This window comes from Balaenoptera ricei, chromosome 12 (genome assembly GCF_028023285.1).
Source record: "Balaenoptera ricei isolate mBalRic1 chromosome 12, mBalRic1.hap2, whole genome shotgun sequence".
In the NCBI taxonomy this organism is placed as follows: Eukaryota; Metazoa; Chordata; class Mammalia; order Artiodactyla; family Balaenopteridae; genus Balaenoptera; species Balaenoptera ricei.
In genome coordinates, this window is record NC_082650.1 from 10350237 (window position 1) to 10365549 (window position 15313).

General features: G+C 38.5%; 1 protein-coding gene across 8 annotated transcripts in view; it reads right to left on the reverse strand.

The window, feature by feature from the left end:
- ARID1B (AT-rich interaction domain 1B) overlaps positions 1-15313 on the reverse strand; it is a 404478-nt gene that overhangs the window by 91535 nt on the left and 297630 nt on the right. For all 8 annotated transcript variants that reach the window (XM_059940940.1, XM_059940937.1, XM_059940934.1 and 5 more), the window contains one exon: positions 337-426. In XM_059940940.1, coding sequence (XP_059796923.1) covers positions 337-426 — 90 coding nt within the window. The remainder of the gene's footprint in view (positions 1-336; positions 427-15313) is intronic.

The window sequence follows — 15313 nt, forward strand, 5'->3', positions numbered from 1 at the left end:
CAATATCCAAATTGAATCATTAACAGTCATTTTTACACAGCTAGATCAAATATCAGACTATAGTCATGTATGAAGTATACTTCATGGTTCTATGTGGACATATATATTCTTTGGGTCTTGAACTGCACTTTGGTAAAACCACCCAATCTGCAAGAAAGCATCCTTCTTTTCAATATTTATTGTTACATGTAGGTTCTTATTGATTACTTTCATCTGATAAGGAAACATAATATCCTTTTAAAAATTATTTAGAAGGAGGTGCACAGGTAAGCAAATTCATATAAGCCTTATATACTCAAAACACAAAGGTATGTAAGATAAGAATTGAAGACCAACCTCTTTCCTGTGGCATTGGTGACTGGCTCAAGGCAGGATGAGAACTGGATTCTGACTGGCCCCCAGGTGGCTGAGGAGGCATCTGACTGCCTGTAAAACACAGGAGGGGAAGTGGGGATAGGGAACCCTCTGCATTAATGTTGCAATTGTGCAAAACCAAGACACAGTTAAATTTAATCTCCATGTTCACAAAAGTATGGCTTCACAAAGAAAAACATATAGCTCAAAGAGTGATATTTTTACACTTCTTTTGGTAAAACAATGAGGAAACAGGCATAAACATATTTATCGAATTACCTCCTGAAAAGTTCAGTTTCTTACTGTATGAGTTCCCAAATTCACAGACAAATCAATCTGTAGCTGAAATCTCCTGACACACACTTCGACAATGCATTTAACAAAATCCAAGACTGATGAATTAAACTCATCCTCCTGAGTTTAGACTAGTCTCTAAGTGGGAAGGCATGAATAGTGGCCAACAATTTTTCATTGGTAATATTTATTTAATATAGTAATATCAAGTGACTTCTAAAAAATCTTTATAATAAGTCAGAGATTTAACAAAAACTTAGAGGAAAAACTCAATTAAAAAACACACTACTATAAAATATAGTGTACATTATCACTAAAGAAGAAATATTATTCTGTATCTCTTTTGATCTTTATTGCTAATAAAGCAATATTTACCATCTATTTGATTTCCATTTATTTAATTTCTGCTGTTTGTCTTTCAAATTATAATGTAAGCTCCTAGAGCCAGGAATCATGTCTTTTACTCCTTTAATCCCTCCATTAGCATAACAAATATTTAATAAATCTTTGTTATTTAATGGTCCTTAATCTGAGAATATGAATTAAAGCAAAAGATATTTACTGTTTTATTAATTAAAGAGAGACAGTGAATCATGTGAAGGCTAGAGACAGGATTTTGAAATTTAAGAATCATCAGAGGCACTTGACAATCTCAACTCACTTTCTGCCTCAGAAGTTTAGATACATTTCTGAGACTAAAAGTATTACAGAATAAAAATGGCAGTTGAATTTAGCATAATCCTCAAAGCACTGTTTAACCATTCATTTACTCTTGGACATCTGTAGTAAATTAGTATTAGTACCAAATAAATAAATATAAAGTAAAAAACACCTACATTCTGGGTGACAACTTGAAGGGTAAACACTGCCATCAACACGGCTACAGATACACAAAGCATATGAGGACCATGCTATTTTTATCTTCTAACCTCCCCTTTTACTAAAATAAATTGGAAAGACAGAAACACACACACACACACACACATATACATACATATCCATATATACCTGCATATATATATATCCCTACATAGCCCTCTGGTATGGTAGTCTGTGATCACGCTAGATCAGGTGAACTGCTTTGACACCATAGGACCCACTTCTTGCGCAGTTCTGTATATTGCTAAGAGGAATCACAGTTATTGAGTAGAGAGGGAAATTAATGTACTGAAGATTACCACCAATTCACCTCGGCAAAGGTCGTGATACAGAGCCTGGTGTTTTACACAAAAAAACAATCCCTTCTTGTGTTTTTACCTGATGGCGTCTCTATTAGGCCAGGCAGACTGAGTACAGACCAGGAAGAGAATGGTCTCTGAGGACCACCCCTCATTACTAACTCTAATAACAGCTGTATCTGTGACAGCCAGAGAGGCAGGAAGATGAATTTCTATCTAGATAATAGGTATGAAGAGTTGTTAAAATACAACTATAAAAAATTCTCAAACTGTTTTTGGGAGTTTAGTTTCTCACTTTTAGAAAAGAATGTAAAACGTATGAATGTATTTGAATGCTGCTGGGTACAACTGCCACTTTCATTCTCAGATAAAGTGAAAATTAAGAGCTGAGTTTATAGACACTGAAAAATGTGCTGTGAAACCAGTAGGAGTTAGAGCCACAACTAGTATGATAAAAGACCTAGACAAACAGCACAGAATTTGTTTAACCATTCATCATTTACTCTTAGACATCTGTAATAAATTAGTATTAGTACCAAATAATTAAATATAAAGTAAAAAACACTTACATTTTGGGTGAAAACAACTTCAAGGGTAAACACTGCCATCAGCTTGGCTACAGATACACAAAAGTTGCTGTGTGTCCACTCAGGGTCATGTGGTTCCTATGAAATACCCTAAGGCCCCCAAGCTCCAGTCCATTCAGAAACTTAAAAGCACTCTGCAGCCAAATACTGACTTTCTAAAATGTCACTGGGGAATCAGCTGCAGTAAGACAGTAAGCGCTTACATTATAATGATTGTTTCTGCCTGACAGACTGGATTCATAGACTCATGACAGTAAAAACAAACAGTAATTCTACGTTAATACAGGACACCACTACTTACACTATGCACGCCCCAGGCACTGCTCTTAAATACAATATTTCAAGTAAAAATAAAAAAGGCTGTAAGAACTCTCATGAATTCATAAAATACTTCCATATCCAAGCAGCACCACTGGTTGTCTGGTGCAATTCTAAGACAGATATCTCTAAAGCAGTGAGCTATCTACTCATTTACTAAATCCACCCTTTAAAGAAACAAACAAGAGCCTTTTCATGGTAAAGACAGACTTGCCCAAACTGTTTAAAATTCTCCATTTGCTTTCAACCCCTATCTTTCTATCAGTAGTTGCATAGTTACTAAGAAATAACTTCATCCCCCATTAGCACAGGTATAAGCACCCTCACAGCAGATGATGAATCAGAAAACACGTCTGAGAAACATAATATAGAAGATTCATTTCTGTCCACTGTCCATATAAAGAAGAAAATTTAGAGCCCTTTGAATCAACTGAATTGACTGAACACCTCCAAAACCATGGATTTTTATATGACACGTTTGATGTAAGTAAAACCTTTTGGTAATTATTTTAAAAGGGAACGTTGCCATATATAGTAAATAAACCAAATTCACAAGAAGGCTTTAACATTAAAACTGAGTTTTTAAAGAAAGCCCCGTTTCCCCCTTAGTCTGTGTCTATAATGATGTAAGCACAATGGGGGGGGGGACTGGAAAAAAAACTATCCTGTGAGATAGAATAAATTCCACCACTTCACACTGATGTATTCATTCTTCAGTGACTATGTACACAATATTGTCCTAAATTTTGGTGCAACAAACTAAGAAATGAAACATCAATAAGTCACCTGAATTTCTACTTTTGCTGACTTAAAATTGTAAGCACAAGTCTATATTATAACTTTTTACAAAAGAGCTCTATGTTTAATGAATTTTAGACTCAGAGAAAAGTTATAAAGCTATACAAGGAGCTGCCTTATATTCCTTAGTCCACCTCCCCTTGTGTTCATATCTTATAGAACCTTTATATAATTATCAAGAGGAACAAGATAGTACAAGATTACTAATTAAAGATATTTGAATTTCACCAATTTTTCCACTTAACGTCTTCTCTTTTTCCATTCTAGGGTCTCATATCGCATCTAGTTGTTATTTCTCCTTAGTCTCCTTCAGTCTAATCAGTCTTTCCTTATATTTTATGACCTTGATGCTTTTGAAGAATACTGATCAGTCATTTTGTAGAATGTTCTTCAATTTGGCTTAGTCTGTTACTGTGTCATGACTGAAACGAGGTAGTGCATTTTGGTACCACAAAAGTGTCATGCCCTTCCCAGTTCATTCTACCAAGGGGTTCATGACATTGATGTTTCATTTGTGGTAACCTTTACCTTGATTACTTGGCAAAGCTGTTGTCCACCAAGCTCCAATAAAAAGTTACTATTCTGCCCTTGGTAATTGATAAATATCTTAGAAGATATTTGAGACTATGCAAATCCTGTGTCTCCTCAAACTTCCATCCACTAATTTTAGCATCCATTAGAGAATCTTGTCTGCAACATTTATTACAGTGGTGTTTTGCTAACAGTGATTCTTTATTTCCCTCTTTCCTTCCACATTTGTTAATGGGAATCTATTACAAGGAAGAACTATCTCTTCTTCTCTACTTGTTTATGTATATATTAGACTGTTTGTATCCATACAGACTCAATGTGGCAGACACACTACAGAATGACTTCCAATGAGTCACACTCTTCTGTAATCTCCACCTCTTCACTGAGGGCAGAACCTGTGACTTGGCTTCTAGCCAAAGAATATAACAAAAGCGATGGGCTATCATTCCTAAAATTATTTTATATGGCAAAGTTAAAGGGATTTTACAGATGTAATTAAAGTCCCTAACCGGTTGACTTTGAACAAATCAAAAGGGAGATAGCGCTGTGTAGGCCTGATGTTAAAAGAGGACTTAGGCTTCTCTGAGCTGAAGGATGCTCCTGGTGGCCTTGAAGAAGTAAAGCTTCTACGACGTGAGCAGAGCCACAGGGCAAGGAGAGGCAGCCTCTGGAGCCTGAGGGCCTCACTTCTACAACCACTGGAAATGAATTCTTCTAACAATCTGAATGAGATCGGAAGCAGACTATTCGCTAGTTGAGCCTCCAGATGAAAACGAGACCATCCAACACTCTGACTACAGCCTTGTGACCCTGAGAAGAGGACCCAGTGAGGCTGGGACTGGACTCCTGGCTAGAGAAAATGGGAGATAATAAATGTGTGCTGTTTTAAGCTGCTAAATTTGTGACAATTTGTCATACAGAACAGAAAACTCACACACTTGTGGATTAAAATCCAGCCTTGCCATTATTTTGTTGCTCAAATTGTTCCAAATCCTTATTTTATTTTTTTCAAATCCTTATTTTTGTTTATTATTATTTATTTATTATTTATTTTTGGCTGTGTTAGGTCTTCGTTTCTGTGAGAGGGCTTTCTCTAGTTGCGGCAAGCGGGGGCCACTCTTCATCGTGATGCGCGGGCCTCTCACTATCGCGGCCTCTCTTGTTGCGGAGCACAGGCTCCAGACGCACAGGCTCAGTAGTTGTGGCTCACGGGCCTAGTTGCTCCGCGGCATGTGGGATCTTCCCAGACCAGGGCTCGAACCCGTGTTCCCTGCATTGGCAGGCGGATTCTCAACCACTGTGCCACCAGGGAAGCCCTCAAATCCTTATTTTTGGAACCACAAGATTTTCCAGGCTCATCTCTTTTTATTGGAGGATGGTGTTCAGAGACTAAGATCTGAGCATTGGGTCTGCTCATTATTCCTGGGGACTTATTGCTTCTAGGCCCTCTCAGTGAACAGAGGTAGGAAACATGTATGTACACTAATGCATACATATATACTCTGTATCTTAGTATTTATTTGTGTGTGTATGTAATCATGAGTTTATGCAAATACCTCTAACTCCAATCCAAAACTAGAGGGTACATTTTACCCTTCTCCCTGTCCTTATTTATAAGTTCTTTCTCCAACATTAAGAAAAGCAGTTCTCATTATCTAAATCAATTTACATATTGTTCAATTCTGTTATATACACAAAGTAATTTCAGAATTACTAGACTGTATCCTTATGAAAAACACCGAGTCATTTGTTAGGGCTCGTATATCATTTTGAGTTCCCTTCGCATACTGATTGGTTTTAACTGTTTTCAAATTTGGGGGGTATGTGAAATACTTCTATGGTTCTAAGAGTCAGAGCTACACAAAAAGACATATGCCCAGGAGTCACTCCCTCCTCATCCCTGTTACCTTCTTCCCATTTCTCCTTCTTCCTACCCCTTTTCCCATCTGCCCTCTATAAATAACCAATCCCTTTAGTTTTTGGTTTCTCCTTATCTTTCACATATTTTTTTTTTGCATAAATGAGAAGATAGCTGTATATTCCCTTATTATCTTCTTCCTTATGTGAAAAGTTGCATATCCTAGGTTATCTTTCAAGCTTTGCTTTTTCACTTAACAGCATGTCCCGAGAGTACTTCCTATCAATTTATAGCATTTTCCTTATTTAAAAAATAGGTATATAGCTCTCCTTTCTGTGAGTGTTCCATAGTTTACTCAACCACTTTCCTATGTACAGGCATTTAGGTTGTTTCCAATCTTTTGCATATGCATTTCTGTACTGTTGGAGGCCTATCTTTAGGGTAAATTCCTTGTAGAGGGATCGTTGGGTCAAGAGGTTATGTATTTTCAAATTTCCCTCCATGACGCTTTAGTTGTTTTGCTATTTGTGGGTCTGTGAAATATTTCTATGGTTCGAAGAGTCAGTTATATAAAAAGACATATGTACCTATGTACAAAAAGACTTACATTCTCATCAGCAATGTTTGAAGGGCTTGTCTCTCCATAACTTCGCTAACAGAATATGCTGTCATTTAAAAAATGTTTGCCAGTCCTTATGTGAGAAATGGTATCTGAGATTTTTGCATCTGCATTTCTCTAATTCTGAGTTTGACCACTTTTTCATGTTTGAGGGCTATTTTTATATTTTGTGAATCTGTTGTTCCTGTCTTCCCCCCATGTTTCTACCTGGGTTTTTAGTCCTTTGTCCTGAAATTTTTAATAGTTCTTTATAAATCAGGGATGTTAGCCCTTTGTGGTATAAGTTGTGAATATTGTCTCCGAGTCTGTCAGCTGTCTTTTGTTTATGGTATCTTTTATAATGGAATTTTTAAAAAGGGAATCAAACTCATCCTTTTTTTTTTTTTCCATTAATTTATTTATCTTTGGCTGCATTGGGTCTTCGTTGCTGCATGTGGGCTTTCTCTAGTTGCGGCGAGCAGGGGCTACTCTTCGTTGCGGGGCACGGGCTTCTCATCGCGGCGGCTTCTCTTGGTTGTGGAGCACGGGCTCTAGGCACGCGGGCTCAGCAGTTGTGGCTCACTGGCTTAGTTGCTCCGCGGCATGTGGGATCTTTCTTGACCATGTCCCCTGCATTGGCAGGCGGATTCTTAACCATTGCGCCACCAGGGAAGTGCCTCATCCATTTTTATTTTTATTGTCTTTGGGTTCTAAGTCATAGTGAGAAAGCTTTTCTCTGCACCAAAGTTAAAGAGGAACTCAGATTTTTTCACGTACACATGTGTTTTCATCTTAATCTACTGGGAATTTTTTTGTTTGTGTGGTAAGAGATATGGATCTAATTTTATCTTTTGTGATGAGAACCTTTTAAAGTCTACTCTTACAGCATGTTTTAATGTCTAGTGAGGTTTGTCCTCCCCCAACTCCCATCCCTGCTTTTCCTTTTTCAATGTTTTTTTAGCATGTTTGTTTTTTCTATCTGAAGTTTAGTATCAACCTATCCAACTATATAAAATAACTTGTTGATATGTTTACTGGGATTACACCAATATTCTAAATTAACATAAGGAGAACTGATGGCTGTTGGGTTCATCGTATTCAAGAACAGGAGATGGCTTTCATTTGTTCAGGTCTTCTTTAGTTTCTTTCAGGTACATAGAAGTTTTGCAGCACATTTTATGTTAAATTTATTCCTGTGCATTTCACCTTCTTTGTTGCTATTACAAATAGGATTTTTTTTTTTTCCTACCAGTAGGTCTTCTGTTTATTGCTTGTGTATAGGCTACTGCTTTTTGTATGTTCACTTTATATCCTGCTACTGCACTGAATTCTTTAATAGTCTGAGTTAATTTATCATTGATTCTCTGGGGTTTTCTAGGTTTACTATTGTATCATCTATATAGAGGACAGTTTTACTTCTTCTGTGCTCATTCTTATGCCTTTGAGTTCTCTTATCTAACTGCACTGGCTAATGTCTCTAGAACACTGTTGAATAGCTGTGGAGACAGTGGTCATCGTGCCTTGTTTCTATCTTAGTGGAAATGTCTCTAATGATCCCCCTCACCATATAAGATATTGACTTTAAAACTAAGGCATGTGCATTTTACCATGTTGAGAAAGTGTCCTTCAATTGCTATTTCCTTGAGTGTTTTTTATCATGACTGGGTACTGAATTTTATTAAAGGAAATAATATTTTTCTTTATATTTGTTTATATGGCATATCATATTAATGGAGTTGTTAATATTGAACCAACCTTGCATTCCTGGAATAAATCTCATTTAGTCATGGGGCATTATTTTCCTAATGTACTACTGTATTTTCTTTGCTAATATTTTCCTTAGAATTTTAACACTAGGATAGGTTTTGAGGGGAGTTTTTCTAATTAAAAATAGCTTTTAAGAACTGAATCAAGATAATCATCAATTAAACAATTTTATGAACAAAACATTACGATTTTAGTATGTAACAAATAGGGAGAACAGGCTAATATGTATACTTTTGGTAAATTAGCACACATCTAGTAATGTGTAACTTACAGTGGATGGACTGAGACATGAATATATTACAGCTTCATATACTTCATAGACCAAGATGGTGGGGCGGTCAGTACTCACAAGTGCTAAGTTCTGCTTCTTACAGGCAACACAGTCTTGACAATCCCCATAGTTCTTATTTTACTTCTCTGTATTGTTTGTCTCATCTCACCAGAATGTAAATTCCACGAGTATGGAGAATTCTATTTTTTCCCTACTATATTCCCTGAACCAGACGTATAGTAAGCATTCAATAAATATTTGTTGAATAAATAAATGTGTGGTGGATTACTCCAGAAACCAAGTGCAGACTAACAGTTAATTAGATCTTTATAAAGCTATCAGTAATCATGTAGTTTTATCTTATTATTCTAGATCAGGAATAGGCAAACTTCTTCCTGTAGATTGCCAGATAGTATAAATTCTAGGTTTTGCATGCCATATGTTCTCTGTCTCAACTATGCAGAGGAGCATAAATAAATCTTTACATACAAAAACAGGTGGCGAGCTGGATTTGGCCCAAAGGTGGTAGTTGCTGACCCCTATTCTAAACAATAATATCATTAAAAAAACGTTCAGGAACACCTGCTCAAAAAGTCAGTAAATATCGAATGGTATTTATTAGCAACAGCAATGACTTAAAAAGCTGGTACACTCTCCATACTTAGTAAAGAGGCCTCCATAAATAAATGTCAGTAACAGAATTTGATTTACGTCCTCTTCAAATTAGATCTAGTATAGGATGCACTGGATTCCCCAGCACTTAATGCAAATGCAGGTCTAAGACTTAAACGGCAAGTGCATTTAGCAGATATATTTTTAGAGAAGTGGTTCCTTGTAGTTTTATTCTTCCAACTTTTTTTGGCCAGACCAAAACAAATAAACAAATCAGAACTATTGATCAGATGTAATCATGTTTAAGTTATACTCCACCACTGTTGTGTTGGGGTAGCAGAGAATAAACATGAGATGAGTAGGATTTCTACATTAATCATTTACTTAGACTAAAATTTCCCTTGGTTAATTCCTTTCTAAATTACTACAGCATACAACTATAGAAACTCAATAAGAACAAACACACTAACTCTGAACTACAACAGCCTCTAGCAAACAAATCATTCACCCTTTTAAAAGTAACATTGTGCTATCTCTAAATAATACTAACAGACAAAGAAATACCCAGAAATCCCATTTTTCAAAAGTTGTACTGGCCAGAGAAAAAGCATTTCTTCCCTTCACACTGTTGTAGCTAAAAAAAAAAAAAAAAAAAAAAATCAACCAACCTAAGATGGATTTAGTTATCCAAGATGGAATAGTGATAAAACTAATCAACATGGCAAATCTGGAGTTTTAATGACAGACACTAGTTGATCTCAAATTTACTCCCAGGAATCCATTCTCTCCCTCCAATTTTACTACATTAGCTGACATTGGGCAAAAGTGGATAAAGACAGAGCAACATCTGGAATGCATATTTATTTGTCTTAACAAGTTCTTATATAAATTGGGGATGGTTTTACGTGAATGTAAAAAATGACATTAAAAAACCACTCTGTACTTCCCATATACAAGGCAATGTCCTAAATGATATTCCTCCATTAGTAGTTCAAAAGGATTGGCTTCTTAAAATTAACATGAAACGACACATTGAATCATAGAAACCTGAAGGATTTTGTTGGCCAATCCTCCTCAGTAAGGGTCTTTAGGGTATGTGGGGATCATGAGGTGTTCAGTGACAAAGTCTTGGATCCTATTCATAAATTTCTTGAAATTAACAAGGGTGAGACAGGCTTGTTAGAAAATGTAGGGCAGCTGTGGCCATTGTCGAATATTGAGAAGAAACGAGGACTGTTTCCAGTCACTTGGTGAATAATTCTACTATGACTAAGTTCTCTCCCTGGAATGCTGCTACAGAAATCAATATATATTACATAGTTTTTAGCAATTAGCAACTGAATTATTCTTCTGCTCTTCAAGAATTCTTGGTGGTGTCACTAACTTTAGTGAGGAGTTTAAAAATAAAAAACAACACATTGTAGAAACTACCGCTACCAATCACCAATGCATCACAGCCCTGACCAACTTTCATTTTGTACTTCCCTCTATTACTCAGTTCTGCGCATCCCAAACTAAGACACTGGGTTGCTTTTTTCTAATATATCCTCATACTTTCTTCATGTTATGGAAGTCAGCTCTCTCTCAAGCAGAACATGAGACTCTCTCCCACAGTCTGACTTTACAGATTTTCTGTATGATATATTTCTTTTCTAATTTTTAATTATTTTTATTTTCGGCTGCATTGGGTCTTCGTTGCTGTGAGCGGGCTTTCTCTAGTTGCGGCAAGCGGGGGCTACTCTTCGTTGTGGTGCATGGGCTTCTCATTGCGGTGGCTTCTCCTGTTGCAGAGCACAGGCTCTAGGCATGTGGGCTTCAGTAGTTGTGGCACACGGGCTCAGTAGTTGTGGTGCACGGGCTCAGTAGTTGTGGCACACGGGCTTAGTTGCTCCGCGGCATGTGGGATCTTCCCGGACCAGGGCTTGAACCCGTGTCCCCTGCGTTGGCAGGCAGATTCTTAACCACTGCGCCACCAGGGAAGCCCTGGATGATATATTTCTTATATTCTGCCAGTCCCTGGTAAGAACACTGTAACTTCTTTCCATAGTAGAAGCTATTCCTTTCATTTCTAAAACACAAAGTACTGGTTAGGATCTTTTCTTCTGCCATGGTAAAAGACAAACATGATTTTGTTAGGAGATGGCAATGGTGGATTGCACGGTGGGCTCCATATCTATGGAAATCACCGCACATCTTATCTAAGATAGTATCCAAACCAGAGTGTGATTAGATAGTGCAGCTCTGCAATGCAAGCAGCAAGGATTTCATTGGTCATCTCTTTAGTAAACTTAAATACCTGCATGATGCCTAAGAGCAATGGTGTGAGTGAAAAATGAGTTTTCAATAATCCATAAATTCATCGAATGTCCTAGTCTTAGGCATTTATTTAGATGTTAGAAAATCCACAAATTATTTTGAGTATAGCATCGCTCTGTCAGTGTCTTCTATTTCATTTGCTTCAATAAAGGGAAAAAAAATCTTTCTTACTCAGATTCACAAAGCCAGCTGACTGCCATCAACTCCAGTGTGCTCCAAAGCAGACATTAAAAATATGGAATCTGCTCAGGGTGCAGCTTAGTGCTTACAGGGAAGAGTTTACTGAAGGGCTTGACTATGGCCTCACAGCACTTACTATTGTTTGGTGTGTTTTAAATAGGATCTCGCTCTTATCCGGAGGTGCTGTATCAGGGTACGGAAGGTGGGAAGGCAGCTGTGAACAGGCTGTCAACACAATTCTTTACTGTGAACCAACTCAGTCTCAAATTAGGGCAGTATAAACCAGAAAGTAACGTTTTCACCTACCTGTACCCTCCAAATGGAAACACAGAACCACAGCAACCTGGTCCCCCAACTTTAAAGAGTAGGCATGAACCTTGGATGACAAACCTTTCTATGTCTCATGGCTCAAAAGTTCATTCAAAATAGGGTTAGATTTTCATCAGTCCTTACCCAAGATACTGCAAACTGTTGATGTGTCACTGGGTCCTAAAAATATAAATTAGTACTGCAAAGGCATACTCAACTTGTATACTTCTAAGGCATTAGGGTAATGAGGAAATTCCCAAGATACCCCGAACATGACAGAACCCTTACAAGAGCCACGTATCTTCACTCTAAGCAAACAAACACCAGCTGGATTAAGTTTCCAACTATTTCCCCCACTGTAGTCTGAGGGTTGAGTCTTCCTGTTAACCTTACTGCTGAAGTCCAACTTAGAGTAGCTGCAAAGGCCTATCACTTGACAGGTGAAAAACAAAGCAAATATGATGCATTCTACGTAAGAATTACGCCTTCGCAGGGCTGTACTACAAACTCTTTGGGGTTTTTGTTTGTTTGCTTGTTTTTATTTTGTAAACTTGTTATAATACATTATTATCTCACCTAGTCAACTGGATTCAAACCAGAATTTTTCCAATTGCCCTCTGTTATTAAGTACTAAAGTTACCTGATGTCTTTCACATGGAAGCCAGTCGGATAGCCTCATTACCTGACACTCATTAAAGTCCTTTTGGGTAGACACTTTTCTACAGAGAACTTGAGGCAAGAAACTAACTCTCTCACAAGGTGCATGACAAGTCAAGTCAGGGAATACAAGGCAAAAGAGACTTCTAAACTTTACTCTTTGGATCTCTAAAATCTTTGATTCAAGATAAATCAGAGCCCTAAAACACTTACCTACAGGAGGAGATTTGCAGCATTAAAATATACCATTCTTAGTTTGGACTGTTCCTAAGAGACCTAGAAGGGGTGGGAGAGGTGTGGTGCCTGATTTTACTGAGTTGTGACTCTCAGTCCTGTCCTACAGCTTGCGAGGGCCCGAGCAATGTGGCTTAATCTGGCTGCCCCCCGTTGCCAGTGCTGTTAAGTTCAGACCTTCTTTACTCCCCTACCAACTCTGGCGAAGTGAAATAAACAACCATTCCTTTGTGAGAAAAGAAAAAAAGCCACTAAATAAAAGACAAAACCTTAGAGAAAGTTTATCCACTTCAGTTAACTTTCAGTGTGAAGACATGTATAGGAAATAGGTAATATGACCAAAGATGTGATTTGGTTGAAATCAGGAGCCACTTCCATCTTTGGGAAACTTGAGGATCTCAGGAGGTATCTCTTATGAACAACAGAAATGCACGAAAATATATAAACTCCCATACTGAAAATCTGCTCAGTGTCTGTGTTCAGCATCCTCATAAATATACATCCTCTTCAACAGCTTTAAAGCTAAGGTATACAATCCAAAAGTCTTTGGGTACAGAAAAATCTTTGAGGAAAGAGAAGTAGATTTGTGTTCGGATATAACATAGCTGGCCTGTCCTCCACCAGGAAGTCTAGATCCATAGCACTCTGTCATCTATAAGAAATAGGTAGGTTCTGAACTTTACTCATGCAGAACACCAGACATAAAATGCAGCATAGCTACCAGCCAAATCTGTTCTAATCCTTGCTTTGACGTAAGGTGAGAGGCAGGGGAGGGGAAACCATAGAGCAGGCAGTTTCTATTTCATGAGAACAAATTAATAAAAACAGAACTTAATTTCCCCCTACTCTTACCCATTCTTATGCCTCCTCAATATTTTTCGTCTTTCTGAGACTCCTTTTCTGTTTGAGAAGCTTAATATTTGGCTGCCTTCTGAAGAAATGGGTATAGTGACAGATGAAAGACTTGTATTCATCCTATAATTCAGAATAAGGGAAAAAATCGACTGCTGTGCATTTAAGGTTCTAACAACCTTGCAATTTTGTATAGTCGTTTCCCCCACCCGTTCTTTTGAAGAAATCTGCTTTTATTTCGTTAATAACTAACCACAGTTGCAGCAGCATGGATCCGATTAGCAGTTCTTACGGTACAAAGGGGAGAGGGAAAAAAAAAGTGCTGTGAACAGGGCTGCCAATTTGTCCACCTGGGCCCCCAGGAGAAAGATTAGATGAGGCGCCTGCCTGCTCCCTTTTTTCCACTTGATCGCTCTCTATACTGCCTGATAGAGACAGGCCTTTTTAAAGCCAAGGCACTTTCTTTCCTTTAATAACAGTTTCACTCACCTCCATCCCCTCTTGTCACAAATTTCTCATCCTGGGTCCCAACAAGTCAGGACGACTCTCAAGTGTAAACATAAGTAGCTGTGGAAAGTACCACATGCCGACGCTCACCCACACGGAGCTGCTGTGCAGCTACTATAGAGACCCACAGAGGAGCGTCCTTATGCCCTGCAGGGAGGGGGCCCCCGCTCGCATTACTGCCTGAACCATCTCCCCCCCTCACCCCCCTCTGTGGAAGAACTGTCTTCCATGAAACCGGTCCCTGGTGCCAAAAAGGCTGGGACCAGTTCTAAGAGGCATAGCCAACACTTTACACTACTTTATTATTTTAATTTAAAGGTACTAGCGGTAGCCAAGTGGGGAAGGCAGCAATGATGTGCTCAGGGTTACGCCTCTTAGGAACAAAGGATGGCCAGGGCTACCGGCAAAGCAACACTCTAGGGGTGACTGCAAAGGGGCCTCGTGGGCAAGCCCAGGTCACGCAGAGCCTGATACAGGGGCCATTCTGAGAGAGCAGGATGTCGACTGTGGCAACACAGAGACAAAGGAAGACGTTCTGGATCATATCCTCATGTATTTTAAAAATTTATTAATTTACTTATTTTTGGCTGCGATGGGTCTTCGTTGCTGTGCACAGGCTTTCTCCAGTTGCGGTGAGCGGGGGCTACTCTTCGTTGTGGTGCGCGGGTTTCTCTTGCTGTGGAGCACGGGCTCTAGGCACGCGGGCTTCAGTAGTTGTGGCGCAAGGGGTTAGTTGCTCCACGGCATGTGGGACCTTCCCGGACCAGGGCTCGAACCCGTGTTCACTGCATTGGCAGGCGGATTCTTAACCACTGCGCCACCAGGGAAGCCCTCCTCATGTATTTTTTAATCTCTCTTTTATTTCAGATTTTAAGTAAATGTTCAGATATGCTTTTGAAATGTATCTTTTTCACGAACAGACTTTTTTTAATCTTCTTCTACTTGTCACTTTCAAATATCTGGAGCCTATTATTCATGTGTTGCTGAAGGCCAAATTCTAGTCACTAGCTAATATTTCAACCTCCATGTTTATCCAGCCAACGCTGATAATGGCTACTTGGGAAACGGGAATATTATCGGGGTAATGACAAA